General features: G+C 42.6%; 2 protein-coding genes across 3 annotated transcripts in view; both read left to right on the top strand.

Moving 5' to 3' along the window:
- Positions 1 to 5,679, top strand: part of LOC107117579 (cAMP-dependent protein kinase catalytic subunit alpha) — a 90,150-nt gene extending 84,471 nt beyond the window's left edge. For both annotated transcript variants that reach the window (XM_015419725.1, XM_015419732.1), the window contains 2 exons: positions 2,555 to 2,719; positions 4,908 to 5,679. In XM_015419725.1, the coding sequence (XP_015275211.1) occupies positions 2,555 to 2,719; positions 4,908 to 5,033 (291 nt within the window). In that variant the 3' untranslated portion in view covers positions 5,034 to 5,679. The remainder of the gene's footprint in view (positions 1 to 2,554; positions 2,720 to 4,907) is intronic.
- A 10,035-nt stretch (positions 5,680 to 15,714) lies between these two features.
- The window catches only part of LOC107117483 (atherin-like), a 6,889-nt gene continuing 6,390 nt past the window's right edge, over positions 15,715 to 16,213 (top strand). Inside the window, exon 1 of the mRNA XM_015419612.1 lies at positions 15,715 to 16,208. Within this exon, the coding sequence (XP_015275098.1) occupies positions 15,900 to 16,208 (309 nt within the window). The 5' untranslated portion in view covers positions 15,715 to 15,899. The remainder of the gene's footprint in view (positions 16,209 to 16,213) is intronic.

Raw genomic sequence — 16,213 nt, 5'->3', positions numbered from 1 at the left:
GCTTTTAAAGGGAAGTTCCTGGCTTAGATTTTCGGTGATTCTTGATTTAACTCAAATCACAGTTCAACATTAGATCCGCTTTCAATTTAATTTCGCTCGACCACCAAACGCTTGTTCCGGTGTGCAATTCCTTTTCCCATTTGGGACGCTCTGCAGCAGGACCTTTGGGACATAGAGGAGCCCCCCTTTTCCGGCCGGTTCTCCAGTGGAAGAGCTCACTCTAGTGAGCCAGTGGAAGAGCCAGTTTGGTGTAGTGGTTAAGTGTGTGGACTCTAATCTGGGAGAACCGGGTTTGATTCCCCACTCCTCCACTTGCACCTGCTGATGTGACCTTGGGTCAGTCACAAGCTCTGGCACAGCTGTCCTTGAAAGAGCAGTTTGTGCCAGAGTTCTCTCAGCCCCACCCACCTCACAGGGTGTCTGTTGTGGGGAGGGGAAGGGAAAGGAGTTTGTAAACCGCTCTGAGACTCCGAGTGAAGGGCGGGATATAAATCCAATCTCTTCTTCTTCTTCTTCTTCTAGTACCCCATGGCTAGGAACCCATCACAAGGGCTCCAGGGGTGGCGCGAACAATCGCGCCCCCTCCTAGCCGCGGCCTCTGGCTACTGTCTCCCGGAGATCCGGGGATAAGTAGCAGCCATGGCGAACGCCAAAACCGTAAGTCCGAAAACTGGAGGAAATTTATGTGAATTGCCCAGGCCTTTGTTTTACAGCTTTTTTTTAAAATATTTTTTCTTATTTTCTTTAAAAAAAAAAAGGTGGTATAAAGAAGGGGTAGGGGGGAAATATAGATTCATCAGGTTTGTGAAATATTATGAGTTGTTACATACAACAAGTAAAATCAGATGTATTACCAAATGTATTACATATTTCAAATATAGAAGCAGCCAATAAAACATCAATATTACAGAATTTTGGAATAGATTCTCTCTTTAAAGAATAAACAAGAACTTTCCTAAAGTTAGCAATAATCTATTAACGATAAGAGACTACATCTTTATCAACTGAATGAACTTCTATGTTAAAATTAAATCATTGTAATAACCTTAATATTGTCTTAATTGTTTATCTCAATTTTATTCTAATTATTTATTTTATTTATTGATTTAAAGATTTTTACCCCGCGCTCCCCGCAAGCGGGCTCAGGGCGGCTTACAAAGGGGCATAGCCCATATATAAAACCAGTAAAACTTTTAAAAATAATCAAACATTACAATTAGCAGTAACAATAAAGTGCTTCAATTTATCAGATGGACTTAAGTTGTTTACAATAACTGCCAGCGGCCCCCAATTGGGGTACCACTGTCCGAGAAATTACTAATGGGATACAGAATAAAGTATTGAAACTATAATAAATATCTTCATCACCTTTAATATGATATTCAAGTAATTCCAGAACTTAAAAAAAAGTTAATTATTCCCATAGTATAATAAGCTTGCCATTTCTGCTACAATTCTTTCAATGGTCTTTTGTTTACATAATTGGTTAGTTTTGCCAATGTTGCATACTCAGCTAGTTTTTCTTTCCAGGTCTCTATTGTAGTACAGTCTTCCGTCTTCCATTTCATTGCAATTATTACTCTGGCAGCTGTCAACATATATCTCAGTAGGTCTTGTGAGGTTCTGTCTCTATTATCTGATAGGATTCCCAGTAACATAGTCTCTGGTTTCATCAGGAATTTGGTTTTTAGAATATTTTGAATTTCTTCATGTATATTTTTCAGTATCTTTTTGTCTTGATGCAAGTCTACCACATTTTTTACATTTCCAGCAAGCCCCTTTGTAATTCTTATCTATCTTCACAATATCTTTTGGAGTGATGTACCATTGGTAAAACATCTTGTACCAGTTTTCTCTTAATGCTTGGCTAGCAGTGACTCTAATACTTTTAGTCCACAGATTTTCCCAACATTATTTTACAGCTTGATTCACTGCACAGCAAAACTCAAATTCAGGAAATGGAAACGCCAACCTCCAAAGTTCACCGGGTGCACTGTCATTTACACCAGACACATGTATTATACAAATGCTTAATTATTTGATCTGATAAATCAATTACATTTTATTTGTGTTAGAGGGTGTTCAGCATAATAGAATAGGTATTAGCATATTAACACTTGTTAGCAGAACCTCGTCTGCTCTGTTAGGGACTTTGAATTAACACAGCAAGATAGTGGAGGTGGAGTGGGTGGGAAGTGGAACTCATGGGATATATTGATAGGTTGTAAGTTGAGACCTTGGAGAGATAGGGACAAGCTTTAGAAAAGGAAGGTGTGTCTTTTTGTGGTCACTGAAACGTTTGCTTACCTTTTTTTCCTTGGAATATTTTTAAAATGCCATCGTAATCTTTCTATTTCTGCATCTGTGAGAACTGGAAGCCCTTGTAAAAATAAAATTGTGATTCTAGGGAATCCGTAAGATGCACTTGACAACAAGCCTGGAATATTATCCCTGCCTGTGGAACAATAGCCCTTTCTTCTTTCCTCTTGTGACTGTCAGATTTCTTTCAGAGAGCGGAAAGATTGTTTCTTGACTTCTCCCACTGTCCCCTCAGGTTCGCTTCCCATCTCACTTCAGCTCAGACCTGAAGGACCTGTTGCGTAATTTGCTCCAGGTGGACCTTACCAAACGCTATGGCAACCTGAAAAATGGAGTCAACGACATCAAGAACCACAAATGGTTTTCTACCACCGACTGGATTGCCATCTACCAGCGGAAGGTAAGCGTGAGCAGGAGGAGACAGGCAAAAATGGCTTGTTGTCGTTGCCCACAGGCTTTCTTCCAAAGCAAAGGTTAATTCTGTTATATTCCTAAAAATGTAATACCAAATTCACCTGTTGGGGTTTAGCAGTACTACACACACCAAGCAAGCACTGGCTTTTTGAACCATATATCCAACATTTTCCTACATAAAAGTTGCTTCTCTGTCGGGGAGAAGTGCTTCCCAGGAATGCAGTTGCAATAGATAAATGATATGTGATTCTGAAGATTATCTCTAGGCTGCCTCCTCCTTGCACATTTGGGTTTCCTTTCAGAATCAGATGCACACATGCAAGATGCTTGATTATAACTTGTCCCCAAGGAATGGCAGAGGCAAGATAGGAAAAGGGAACAAGTTGGTGACAAGACAAAAGGACAGCAGTGACTCATTCATAAGGGAATTTGATGAGACCAAGGTATCCATCGGAGTTGTAGTAATAAAATGATCCAAATCATGTGCAGAGCACCTTTCCCTTGTCACTGCAGCCTGTCCTTACCCTTTCCTCTTAATTTTATTTGGGCTATGTACAAGGGCAGATATGCAGCTGCTTTCCCATTCACACCAAAGTCCAGTCTGCTTTCTCCATATTAGGTTATTTCAGATTCTACAGAATGCTGGTGGGAGGAGAGTTGTAAAGTGGATGAAGCATGCTATGCATGACTGTATTTTTGTTAACCACATGCATGATTTTGACCTACACACAAGGAAAGGCAGGATATACATATTTCAATAAATTCTTGGCAGAAGGCAGATTCTGATGAAAAGTTCCAAACACTGCATAATATTTCACCTACAAAAATGGATCCAATATAAGATCTCATCTTGCTTGTGTTTTACATGTAAAATAGAAGAGAGAGTTTTCTCATACAACTCAAGATGATGATTAAAGTTTTGCTTGTTTCAGCCAATTGCATCAGAACCTGTTTTCCTCCTCCCCAATCTCAATAAAGTTTCCATTAAAAAGATACCACCTTTTCCCCAGAACATACTCTTCTAATTCTGTAATTACAGTAAAAAACTGTGTTACCTGGCACTTTATCTGGACAACTTGGTTAACAGACATCTGTTATAGTAATTCAAAAAGCAGGAGGCAGTGAAAGAGTTGTGGACCATTCCTAGCAAGCATATGCATCCTGGTAGTGCTTAAGGAGGAGGGGAAACTCGACTCACCAAATTGCTAATAGTGGGCTGGACTACTGATGTTGCTCCAGGCATTCTATCCAGAAAGTACTGAGAAGAAGACGGAGAGATCTGCCTTGCTTTAGGATTCTGTTCCCTGGTGGTGGCTGTGAATTTGGCTGGCTGGTCCTCTCTCCTTCCAGTGCTGATGGGCTGGAACGGGATGAGCCTCGCTCAGCAAAACAAGTATTTGCTACATTCGCCTCAAAAATGGAAACCAGAAGCTGTACTAGTCCCCTCTCTTGCCTGCCATGCGCAATAGCTGTTGCTGCACCGCCCCCTAGTGCTTTCAGTACATAAGTGCACCAACATAAGCATTCAATTGGAACTTTTGCAAGGCAGTCATATAGAACAACATAGCTTCTCAGTCTCACAGAATAAGCTGGGCCTGGGGAAATTTGTACGCTTTGTTGTGCCTCTCCCTCCTTCAGCAGCTCTGATTATCAGTTATTTGTAAGAAGGGCCAGGAATCCAGGTAACGCCCTGCAGAATCTGTGCTGGTAACAGCTTCACTTTTGAAGAAGTTTAAGAATACAAGAAGTAGCTTATGGAGCAGACTGAAATCTCCATCTGTTCCAACATCATGTTTCCAGTAGCTACAAATGAAATGCCTGTGAATGCCCAAAAACAGCTTTTTTCATGTCATCATCAGCATCTTCCACTCAGTGTGTGTTGCCTTTGAACATGCAGGGTTCCATTTACCTACCATAAACTGTAGTTGTTGCTGGCCATCTCTGCGAATTTGGCTGCATTAGTCAACGTTGTTAGGATTCTGAGATGCTTTATGTGGAGTTGTTTTGCTCTCAGTGTTGGTTAGATTAACATCCATATGTCTATACCCCCTGTTTTTTAAAAAAATAAAGGGCTTACCTTAATGACTGGAGCCTAGTTTTCACAGCAAATGATTCATAAACCCATGAAGATGTAACCCATAATGACTCTTCCCATTGTCTCCTTCCTTCTGCAGGTGGAAGCTCCCTTTATACCAAAGTGCAAAGGAGCTGGAGACACAAGTAACTTTGATGACTATGAGGAGGAGGAGATTCGGGTGTCCATCACTGAGAAGTGCGCCAAGGAGTTTTCAGAGTTTTAGGGCCAGCCCCCTTTGCAGGCCACTTGCTTTGTGTGCCCAGGAAAAGGAAGGGCTGAATTTGATCAGCCCCGAGGGCCAGAGTTCCTTGCCTATGTGTTACTTTTAAGAGGTGGGAGGCTGTTGGGGTTCATCTGGATCTGTTTGGGCAGAAAAGTGAAATGGGGAGTTCATTTTAAAGCTGTGGAAAAGGCAGTAGTCCTGAGTGCTATCCACCTGCCTCCCACCACAAGCTAGAAGGTGGCTCCCAGCCACTCTCAGGCAAGTTTTAAACAAATTCCCTTCCTCCCTCACACTGACTTGTGTCCATACACAAACCCTAATCAGACAGTCCCTAGTTTATTGGTGGCTTTATATAATTTTTTTAGGGAAAGGGGATATTTTGCCATTCATCACCAACTATAAAAGTTTGTTTCATAGGGCATTGTAAGAGTTTCAGGGAAGGAGGGGAGAGAAAGTAAACACAACCACATAGCACTTTGGTGTTCAGACTGGCACTAAATGGGTTAATGGCCCAACCCTGTCACCTCCTTTGTGGGATGACCCTGTCATTTTATCAATATTATTTTTTTCCAAGCTCCTTTTATTAACTTTAAAGACTGGCTTAAAAAAAAAAAAAGGTTTTTAACAATTTAGGGAGGGACTTTTATATGCTTAAATTCCGCAGGAATTTCAACTCTGTTAAACAACTGAGTTTTAGCATGAAGGATTTCTTCTGTTGGATAGAAACACTTTATTTCTGATCTTTGGACCCTGTTTTAGGGAAAGGGGACATAAATAATCATACCTGCAAGAGAGGGGCAGTGATTGGTTGATAGGCAGTCCAGGAATAGTAAAATGGAACTTCGTCGGATTTTTGTCCTAAATGTGCTTCCCTTCCCTTCTCTTCTCCCTCCCCCATGCCAAATGCTTCCCAGATCAGCTCCACTGCATCTGGCAACTCCTGCAGCATCTGTCTGAATGAGAAGAAAGAAGCAGGATCTAGACCATCCTGTCTGAACATCAAAGAATATCTAGCTCATTGCCACCATTAGTCTTCAATTCTGAGTGGGTTTGTCCCTCTTGATAACAGTCAGGATATGGGGCAAGGCTGGAGAGTTGCAGGTGAACTGCATAGGGCACATACGGTCCAGGCTGCTCAACCCAGACACCAGTCTCTGTTCAGTAATACAAGGATAATCCAGTCTATTGATAGAAACTCCGTTACTCCAGTTCTTGGGGGAGGGGAACGCTCCATCCAGCTGCTCTGTTGTTCATTTTCAAATGACGGGGTGAGTAGTTGTCCTAGCCGTGGCGTAAAGGAGCTTTAGGAACAAAGTGTCAGAAAGACCCATCTACTCTGGGCAAGCCAGTGTGATGCTGTCAAAGGAGATGTCCAATTGGAATGAGAGTTAGAATCTGTTTAGAGTCTTCCCTCTGAGAGACATGAATGTGCTGGGAGCTCCGAGTGCAGATGGAGGACAACTCGTTTCCTCCATTGCTTTGTTCTGACTTCTCTGCCTCTCCCTCTTTCCAAAGCAATGCCTCTTTGTGTTCTGTCTTTCACCTATCTCACCCCAAACACACACTCTCTGTACTCACCAGTTTAGTTTTCTTCTGTTCTTTTCATGCCTGGGGAGCAGAGTAGGCTTCTTTAGATTGGTAGATGAATTATATCACACATACAGAAGCGCTGTCAGGAGCAGACAAGCTTTACTTGTCCCTTCTACTCATCATCTTCTTCCCACCGAGAAGCTCATCAGCCCCTCTATGCTGGGATGGGGAGAAGGGGAGCTAAATCCTCACTTCCTCCCTACCTCGGGAGGAAAAAACAAACACTTCTATGTAATCCAACAAAACTTGTTCAAAACAATCCCTACTTTCTCTTTAACAGTGTGCTTTGTTGTAAACATATTTGAAACTATTACCAATAAAGTTTTGTTTAAAAAAAAAGTTCCATTCACTTCCTGAAGGATGGGTTAAAATGAGCAGAGTGGTGGGGAGGAGAACAAAGGGGCAGTTGGACTCCTGAACACATTTGAATGGGAGATGCTAAAGAATTACACTGGATGATGAGCTATGGGATTTGATTCCTAGGAGGACATTTGTCCACTCCCATGATTATATTAACATGATGAACGTTGGCACAGCCTACCTGGGATGGGATATCTTGCCTAAAATCTGTAAATTGATAGATATACTATAATGTGTATAGGTTAGGATGTTGTCTTCTGATCCTTAGATTCAGTTCCTCTAACTGAAAGTATTTCAATTGGAAGTATTTTTCATTGCTAATCACTATTAAATCCCAATATTTTGAGGGTTTTGTTGCATTTTTCGGGGGATGGGCATTCAGTGCACCTATTAAAAAGATTAGGGGCTGGTTGTAAAGTGGCTGTAGCACTGAGAATCTCTTGTTGGTTTGTATTAGCCTTGCAGAATTGCCAGATTCTCTAGGTATGTGTGTTTGCTAATATGTTTCATGGAGAATAGTGTGTTGATGTCCCTGGAAAGCTCCTACCATGCTTATTGCAAATTACCACCCTCTTTTGCCTGCATAGGAAATAAATGCTTTGACATGTTATCTAGGTAATAGATTATCTATTAAGGCGTTGAGTAAATTCAGATAATGCACAAAATATTGTCCATCCATCCACCAAGCCTTTGAATGTTGGCAGACAAGACAAATTGATTTAAAACCAGGGATGTTCAAGCCCTTTAAAGCCATAGACAGTCTGTATTGCTACATCACAGAATATCTGAACATCCACGTTTAGCATCTGTGGTCAAAAACAGCAGATTCCAGCTTTCCAACAAGATATACAGCAACTATAGCTAATATTTTATTTCTTATACTTTTGTTTTTGCTAGGCTTCTCAAATTTTGACTCAAACCGTGTTATTCTTTTTAAGACCTCTCAAAAAAGTACCATTGAATACTTAACTGGTTCATGTGGCACTAGCTTGCTAGGAATCATAGAATCATAGAATGTTAGAGTTGGAAGGGACTTTGCAGGTCATCTAGTCCAACCTCCAGCACTCTGCAGGAGGATAGGATGTCAGTCTTACTGCTCCAGACTTCTTTCATACAACGTAAATGTTAGTTTTACTGTAGTTGGGTTGAACTATAGGGGCTAAACTCATGTACACTGGAAAGCATGGGCAAATATCAGAATCAGAATAATTTTATTGTATATGGCCTTCACAATATCAAATACTCTCAGAGAGTTTGTGCATAATATATGATAAAAATTCAACCTCTATAAAACGTATAAAACCTGTTAAAACTACCTCAGCTTATAATATTTAAATCCGATAAGACCTTTTAAGAATACTCAGTTGCGATGGTACTATTTGATTTCTTTGCTCTAATTTTTCTCACGGCCAAGGCAAAGAGAGCCAGTTTTGAAGAGATGAAGGGGTCCTCATCTGAGAGCATAAAGGCCATCTTATCATAATCAGACAGGAGGTATAGGGCTGTCAGTATCTTTGCTAAAAATTTGGCCCTGGGTTCTATGTATAAATGACAGGCCAGAATATAATGGGGAAGGTCTTCCACTGACTGCCCACATATGCAGATACGTTGGTCTACTGGGGTTTTCTTATAGCGACCAGCTAGCATCTCCGAAGGCATAATTTGAAAACTCACTGAGGTAAGGAACCTCCTGAGATTATACGAGGTTATGTTGTTTAAATAAGAGGCTCTGGAATGATCCTTTTTAATTATTTTAAACCACGGAGCAAACCTTGATTGGGAGATCAAAGTGCATCCTCTCTATTAGTGCATCCTCTCTAAACATCCATTCGCGTAGGTTAGTATTGTTCCCTGTATGTTGTAGCAGGTCATCTGGAACAGTGTTATCTAGTAATGATATAATTAGAAAATTCAGGGTGAGCTTTATCTTTGTCATTCAGTAGATGGTAACTAAGTTTACTGAATGCATCTGGACTTTTTAGTTGGATTTTCCCCCCAGAATTTTAAAATCATCAAGTGGGCTCGAACCCTCACTGATGGAAGTCCCAGTTCAGCTCGTAACAGGGCAGCCAGTGTTCCTTTTGGAAGTGCCAGGATACGTCTCATAAATAGGTTTTGAAGTGTCTCTAACTTGAAGAGTAAATTATCTTTCCATCCCCATATCTTGATGCCATACTGTAACTGAGAAATTACTTTACTAACAAAAAATTTCAGTGCTGGGTCTATAAGAAAACATCTCCTGGAGTAGCAGAATCTCATTACAACTCCCATTGTCTTAAGGGCCAAAGCTTTAGTAGATTCTATATGGGTATCCTATTTAAGGGTTTCAATAAAGGTATAAACCCAGGTGTTTCTAAGATTGGCATTACTTTATTGGGACACCCTGTATGTTCCATCGGAACTTTCTTGGCCTCTTTTGGAAAACCATTACTTTAGTTTCCCCATAATTTATGGTAAGTTTCTCCTCCTTACAATAGTTGCCTAGACAGTTCAAAAGCTTCTTCAATCCCATTCTTGTTAAAGAATTTGGTACCATGTTGTCAGCATACAATAAGATTGATATTTTTTGCTAGCCTAAAGAGGGTGCAATAAATTCTGGGCCTGACAGTCTCTGTGCTATATCATATACATTAAAAAGTAGGGGGGCTAAAACACATCCTTGCTTCACTCCCTTACCTATAGGTATTTCACTCGTTAAAGAACCCGAAATGCCTACTTTGATTTTGACGACTGTATCTGTGTGTAGCTCCCGGATTAGGAACAATAATCTCCTTTGATATTTGTCTTCACAAGCTTCTCCCACAAACGGGTCCTATCAATAGAATCGAAAGCTGAGGCCAAATCGACAAAAACCACACATATGGCTTTAGTAGGACCATTCATGTTGGTATAAGCCAGCTGATTTGACAATGCGTTTGACAATGATCCAATGTACTTTGGCCTCTTCTAAAGCCGGCTTGATGGGGATGTAGAATGTGGTTACCATTAGCCCAATCCTCTAGTTTCTGGGAAAGATACTTTCCATAGAATTTGGATGCCGTGTCCAAAAGACTTATGAGACAATAATTGTTTGGGTTGGTTTTATCCCCTTTTTTGTGGATAGGAATTACTATACTAGTTTTCCATCCTACAGGAAATGTGCCTGTGCTGTTAATTTGAGAGAATAATTTGGCTAGAATCGGGTTCCACCAATTAGGGAACGCTTTTATTAGATCAATGGGAATTAAGTCCTCTCCTGGTACTTTGCCGGAAGCTAAAGATGAAACGAGATCGTACTTCGGCTTCTGTCACAGGGGGCCACTCAGGGAGTGCTGGATGAACTGTGACAGAATTCCCATTCTTTTCCTCGGGCATCCTGTCATCTAATAACTTACAGGCAGGTGGTGTGGATTCATAGATTTTGGAAAAATGAGTTTGCCAGATTTCCCCGGGGATTTGAGCCTCTAGCTGAGGGGGTCTACCTAGACTTGGTGTTACCAGTTCCCAGAACTGAGCATCCTTCCTCTCAAAGACAGCTTGAGCTAGTTCTTTCCATAAAAATCTAGCATGCATCACTTTCATACTTTTAAGCAAGTATTTGTACTGAGCTCTATTAACTGTTGGACCCTAAATGCATCCTTATAATGACGAGTGAGCCTTGCTTGTTTAGCTAATTTTCTCTTAAAGGCTCTACACTCTTGGTCAAACCAACCATTATTGGGGTGTAGCTGTTGTTTAGTGGTTTAACTATCTTTTCATAATGTTCAATCGTATTTGTAGCTGATTGGCGGAGGAATTGTCGGATGGATTCAGGGTTAATGAAACTGTGTTATGCAACTGGTCAGTCCACCTAAGTCTCCTAAAGCCTACGGATGCATCCACAGGAGTTTCAAGAGAAGGGGTCAAAAGAATTTTGTTATTGCAATTGATTACCAATTTTAAAGGACAGAGATCGCTCGCAGGATTGTCACTGACTTCAAAGAAGCTCACATGCTCTAATAGTGCAGAGGAAACTGTGATACAATCTATTGTACTTCCGTAAAAGGTAGATAGATATGTATAGGCTCTGCTGGACTTATCAAATTTTGACCCATGCAAATTATATAAATTAAATGAGGAGAGCAGATCTAAAAATTTTAGACCAGACTTATTGATAGTTGAATCCATCGAGCAGCGGTCTAGTAAGGAAGCTTGTTCAACCACCAAAATATTGGTGTCTGTTTGGGTACCTGTATTGTCAGGCCCTATCCTGGTGTTAAAATCTCCACAGAAAATAATTTCAGAATCTGGATATTGAAAAGTTAAGTCTTCAAAGGCTGTAAACAATTGCTCCTATAATTTCCCTTTATCTTGCAATTTAGAACTTTTAAGGAGAAGGTAAACATTGAAGCATAAGAAAGTGCCCAAGTGTTCGCTCTTAATCAATAAAACCTGTATATAGCTAGGGCATGGGGTTGCAATATTTTGAATTTCTAGATTTAGATCCATCGTAGTCAGAATTGCAAGGCCCCCCACTTCCCCTCCCCTTAGAACAAATGTTAAAAGCCAGAGTGGTAAATACCCTAAAACCCTGAAGAGCTAAGGAAGTTGGATCCTGAAGCCAAGTTTCCTGCAAGAAAAGCATATCAAAATTACGTAAAAATTCAGAAAATTCTGGGTCATAGAGTTTGCTGTGCCAACCCCCCAAATTCCACAACAGCAACTTTAGTTGTCAGTCATTGAATATCTTGTCCAGCTCCCTTTTAGGATCATAAAAGATATAGCCGTTGCTAGGTAAACTCCTGGTACTGATGGTGTACAGTTTAGATCCATGGAGTGGTCCATTGAAAGGTTAGTAAGTAGTTCTTCTTTATGACTGAGATAATCTATTACGGCATTGGGAGCTGGAGTATCAGTCAAAATGTTTGCTGGGAGAGCAAGATTTGTTAGTTCGACTACTTGGGAGGTAACTTCCTTTGAGATAGGTAACTGTTGGCTGAATTGAGCTTTCTTTGACTCTAGAAGTTTAAATCGAAGCCATTCCAGCCTAGTTGATCAGTTTCAGGGAGGTTTGAGAAGGAGTCAATTAGGTCTCCTTAAATGGCGTTATCAAGCAATAAGTGGGCAAATAGGCTCTTTGAGAGTAAATAGGACTGAGTTCTATGAGTGTCCAACATCAGGGACTGGGCTATGAAGGAATGCAACCCAAAAAGTTTGAAGCATGCTGTTTGCCTATCTGATTCACATGAAGGGAAGGTTTCTCTGAGAAAACAGCTGCCATCTTCATGTTCCAATCTAAGGCTGAAGACAGAAAACATTTTTCAAAGAGTTGAAGACAAAGAGGGACTCCACTTTTTGCCTCTGGTGAACTGATATGGCTAGTTTTTGTATGATTTTAAAAACCTGCAAAAAAAAATTTGGCCAGTGGTGGCAGTGGAACAAAAGAAAGGGGTATGTGCCATGGGAAGTAAAGCCTCTTTCAGTTCTTTGTGAACTATTATGTTGCTGGTCGCTCAGATGCCCTGCTTGGTCCCTGTTCTTACACAATTTCATTCTTGATCTTATGATGAAGCAGGGGAGGCTTTGCCTGACATGGGGCAAGAGAGATGGGGGAAACTGGAATCCTCAGTGCAACTGCAATGATTTCAACAGGATTGCTCAAAAAGAAAACATGCTCACTATGTACATTATCTGTTCACTCAAATGAAACCAGGTATGCTAACAGCTATAGCCAAAGAGGCTAGTCACAAGTCCTGCACTTGGGTATAGCGGTGACAGCACACAAGAGCTCCTAGGTGTGACAGAAGCTCTTCTACATATAGATGTTATAAGGCTGTAGAATGTTCTTTGGGGTTGCAATGCAAACTTGAACTTGCTCCCACTGCCTGCTATGCATCTCATCCCTTTACATTTTGCTTAAGACTGGCTCTGTTACACTAGGTAAGGAACCATGTTGTTTAATGTCCCCTTGTTCGTTTAGCTGTTACCAAGATTTAAAAGCTGGGCCTGCAATCTGTAGCACTGTTTTAGGAGAGTCTGCAGACATTTCTTTTTAGAGTGAGCATTCCTAAAGTTTTGTTAGTATCCATGTGATTTGAAATTTGCACACAGGACAGAAACTATGCTTGGCCCATACTGCTTAGTAATCAGGAAGTCCAGAAACCCTTTTTATGCTTGCCAACAAAACAGGACCCTCAAGCCTGGTGTTTTAAGGCAAAGCCTCAAATGCCAAATTTAGATATTAAACAAGTAGTAAATTCTGCTGCAGTCTTTTAAAACAAAACCTCAGGGGCACAAATGCTTTAGTTTGACATAAATACAGATGGGGTGTTTTTTTAAAAAAAAAAACCCTGAATGATAGCGTACTTTATTGGTGGTTGCCAAAGGAGAGGGCTGAAAAAGAACTGGAAGCCAGTTCACTTCTGACCACTTCCTGTTGCTGACTCAGCTTCTGAACATGGGCATATTACTTCCCCTTCCTGTGCCTTTGTTTCCCATCAGTTACAGGGATGGATGGGAGTCCTTGTTGCCTGTGACCCTTATGATTATTATATCTTGTATTTGTTCCATTCTTGGGAACTTACGAATGAAGAAAAGTGGAATTTTGCCCTGTTTTAGTATTGTACAATGTAGATTGATGTGACTGCGTTAGAGTAACTGAATCTAAAGAGGCACACAAACCTGATATTAGTCTGAATTAGTTACAAGGTGGGAATTGGGACTATAGTGTCACTATCTACTTGCTTGAGCTTAACAGAAAACTGCATTATGGACCATCCCCAATGTGTAGATGTGTGGCCTGTGCTATGCTCAGGTTGTCATAATGATTTCACATAGCATCAGAAATTTGGAAGTTTAAAGGGCAAAGTTTTATATTGTTACCTAACTCACTAAAACTATCCACAACAGAAGTGCAAAGACTGCCATGAATTTTCTTGTTAGTAGCCATTAAGTTCAAAGAGTTGCTTTTCTTCCTAGCTGTAGCACAAAAAGGATTATCATTAATAGCACTAGCTTGATGCCTGTTGTTGTGAGGGGGTGGGGAGGACTTATGCGTTATAGCACAGTGGTTTTCTGAGCACTGGTGCAATACAGCCCTAGTGATGGAGGGGATCTCTCTGAGAACCAAGCCTGCTTCTAGTTACATAGTCTAGTCTCTTTATCTGCATAGCTCCATCTTGACTTTTGATCATGTCAGAATATAATCAAATTTTGGAAACTGACTTTTATAATTTATGTAGTACCAGTCGTGTTTATGGAAGGTATGTGTTCAGAGCAAGAAAATTGCTGGTAGTGTCAGCCATTAATGCCAAAGTGTTGGTGGCAGTTTAGCCATGAAGAATAGACTGTAATAAGGGTCGAGGGGTGTTCGTCAAGAATGGCCCTTGAGCAGATGGGAGTGATGGAATGGGAAAAGACGTGGCTTTACTTGACTTAGTCAAGCTGGCTGCTTCGTGAATGATAGATTGTATGTTGTGTTCATTGTGAGGCTCGCCATTGCCAAGAGACAGAAGTTAATCTGCTAGGCTTTGATTCTGATTTTTGGTTGTTCTGCGTCTGAGAGATTCCAGGATTTCAGACTGAGTGTTAAGAGTTAAAAACCGCAATGTTCTTGTATTTTGTTTTTTTCATGTCAGTGCAATCTCCAAAGAAAGAATATAGGGATTTCTGACCTCTGCTGCTGTTTCCCTTTATGTGAGATAACAGCAGCAGTGGGTTTTATAACAGGTAAGTATAATAGGCAGGTAAGATTTCAGGCCCCTGCTCCAGGGAACCCTAGTTTTTCTAGGTCTAGCACCTTCATGGGGTGGCAGCTGATCCTACTTACTTTCTCATATATAAACATCAGATTATGTTTTGTTGCCTCATCCTATCATGTGCACCTGGGGCTTGGCCAAACAGGCAACTAATGGAAATACAACAGACTCAACAAGAGACCATTTCAAGCTTGGACTCTCTTCATTACATTTCTAGGGAAATGTGGGCCACAGCTACAGGCCAGTCTTGGATGAAGGGCAGACTATATGCATGCACAGGGAAGCCAATTCAGTTGTGCTTACTAAAAGTAGTGTTGCCTGATCCTGCCTATATTTACTTGGAAGTAAGTCATTCAACAGTGCTTTATTCCATGTAATTGCCCATGTCGGTGGCCTTAACTGTGTAGCCTAGGCCTGTAGTGAGAAGTGTGGTCTGAGCTGAAGGAGTGGCAGCCAGGAGACCCCCCCCCCCCCCATGTCCTTTCTCTAGACGGAGGCTCGGCACGGCTTTCATATTTCAGCGCTCCCATTTTGCTGCTGTGGGCAACAGAGGAGTGTAAACGAGCGAGCACACCTCCAAGCACTGAGGGGCAGATGGGCATTGCTGTGGTTTTGAGAACAACCGGGGGCCGGCGGCCGAATTGATTCCGTTGGGGGTGTGGGGGACGGAGGGTCGAAGCAGCGAGGCTCCGCCGTTTGTTGAGATTAAGAAGGGGCCGAGCCAAGAGAGCAAAGCTAAGCTTCGCAGAAGAATACCGGGCAGGGGAAAAAAAACAAACTTGCTCTCCCACTTCCCAGCGGAATCAACTCCTGCTGCTATAAATGGAGTAGACTTGTGTCTTTCCGACGGCCGCTTTTGACGAAGGCGACCAGAAAACGCTCTGTGGCGCGGCCGCTAAGGGGACGGAGGGAATTCTCCGGCTCCACCTTAAGCCGCCAAGTGTAGGGAGGCTACGGGAGGCAACAGCGCCTCCTTAAGCGGCTGCGGGTCCCGCTCGGGCGGTGGTGGAGGCGGCGGCGCGTGCGACTGGGGGAAGGGAGGGAGGAGCTCGCGCTGCCCGGACCAGCCCGCGCGCCACCGCTTCCAGCAGCAGCAGCGTCTGCCGGGCGGAGGGTCCAGTTCGCGCCGTGCGAGCGAGGGCGGAGGCCAAGGCGGAGCGGCGGAGAGGGGCAGCGAAGCCCCGGGGGAGGCGGCAGCACTATGGCCGGGCCCCCGCCGCCGCCCCCGGGCCAGGAGGCGCCCCGCTACCAGGAGTGGATCCTGGACACCATCGACTCGCTGCGCTCGCGCAAGGCGCGCCCGGACCTGGAGCGCATCTGCCGCATGGTGCGCCGGCGGCACGGCCCGGAGCCGGAGCGCACCCGCGCCGAGCTGGAAAAGCTCATCCAGCAGCGCGCCGTGCTCCGCGTCAGCTACAAGGGAAGCATCTCGTACCGCAACGCTGCGCGGGTCCAGCCGCCCCGGCGAGGCGGAGCGCCCGCCGCCAGCCCGGCGGCCCCGCAGCGGCCGGCCCG

This window comes from Gekko japonicus, unplaced genomic scaffold (assembly GCF_001447785.1).
Source record: "Gekko japonicus isolate JY-2015 unplaced genomic scaffold, Gekko_japonicus_V1.1 scaffold255, whole genome shotgun sequence".
NCBI classification, from domain to species: Eukaryota; Metazoa; Chordata; class Lepidosauria; order Squamata; family Gekkonidae; genus Gekko; species Gekko japonicus.
The sequence above is the reverse complement of the archived record's forward strand: the minus strand, read 5'-3'. Positions and strand labels throughout refer to the sequence as shown.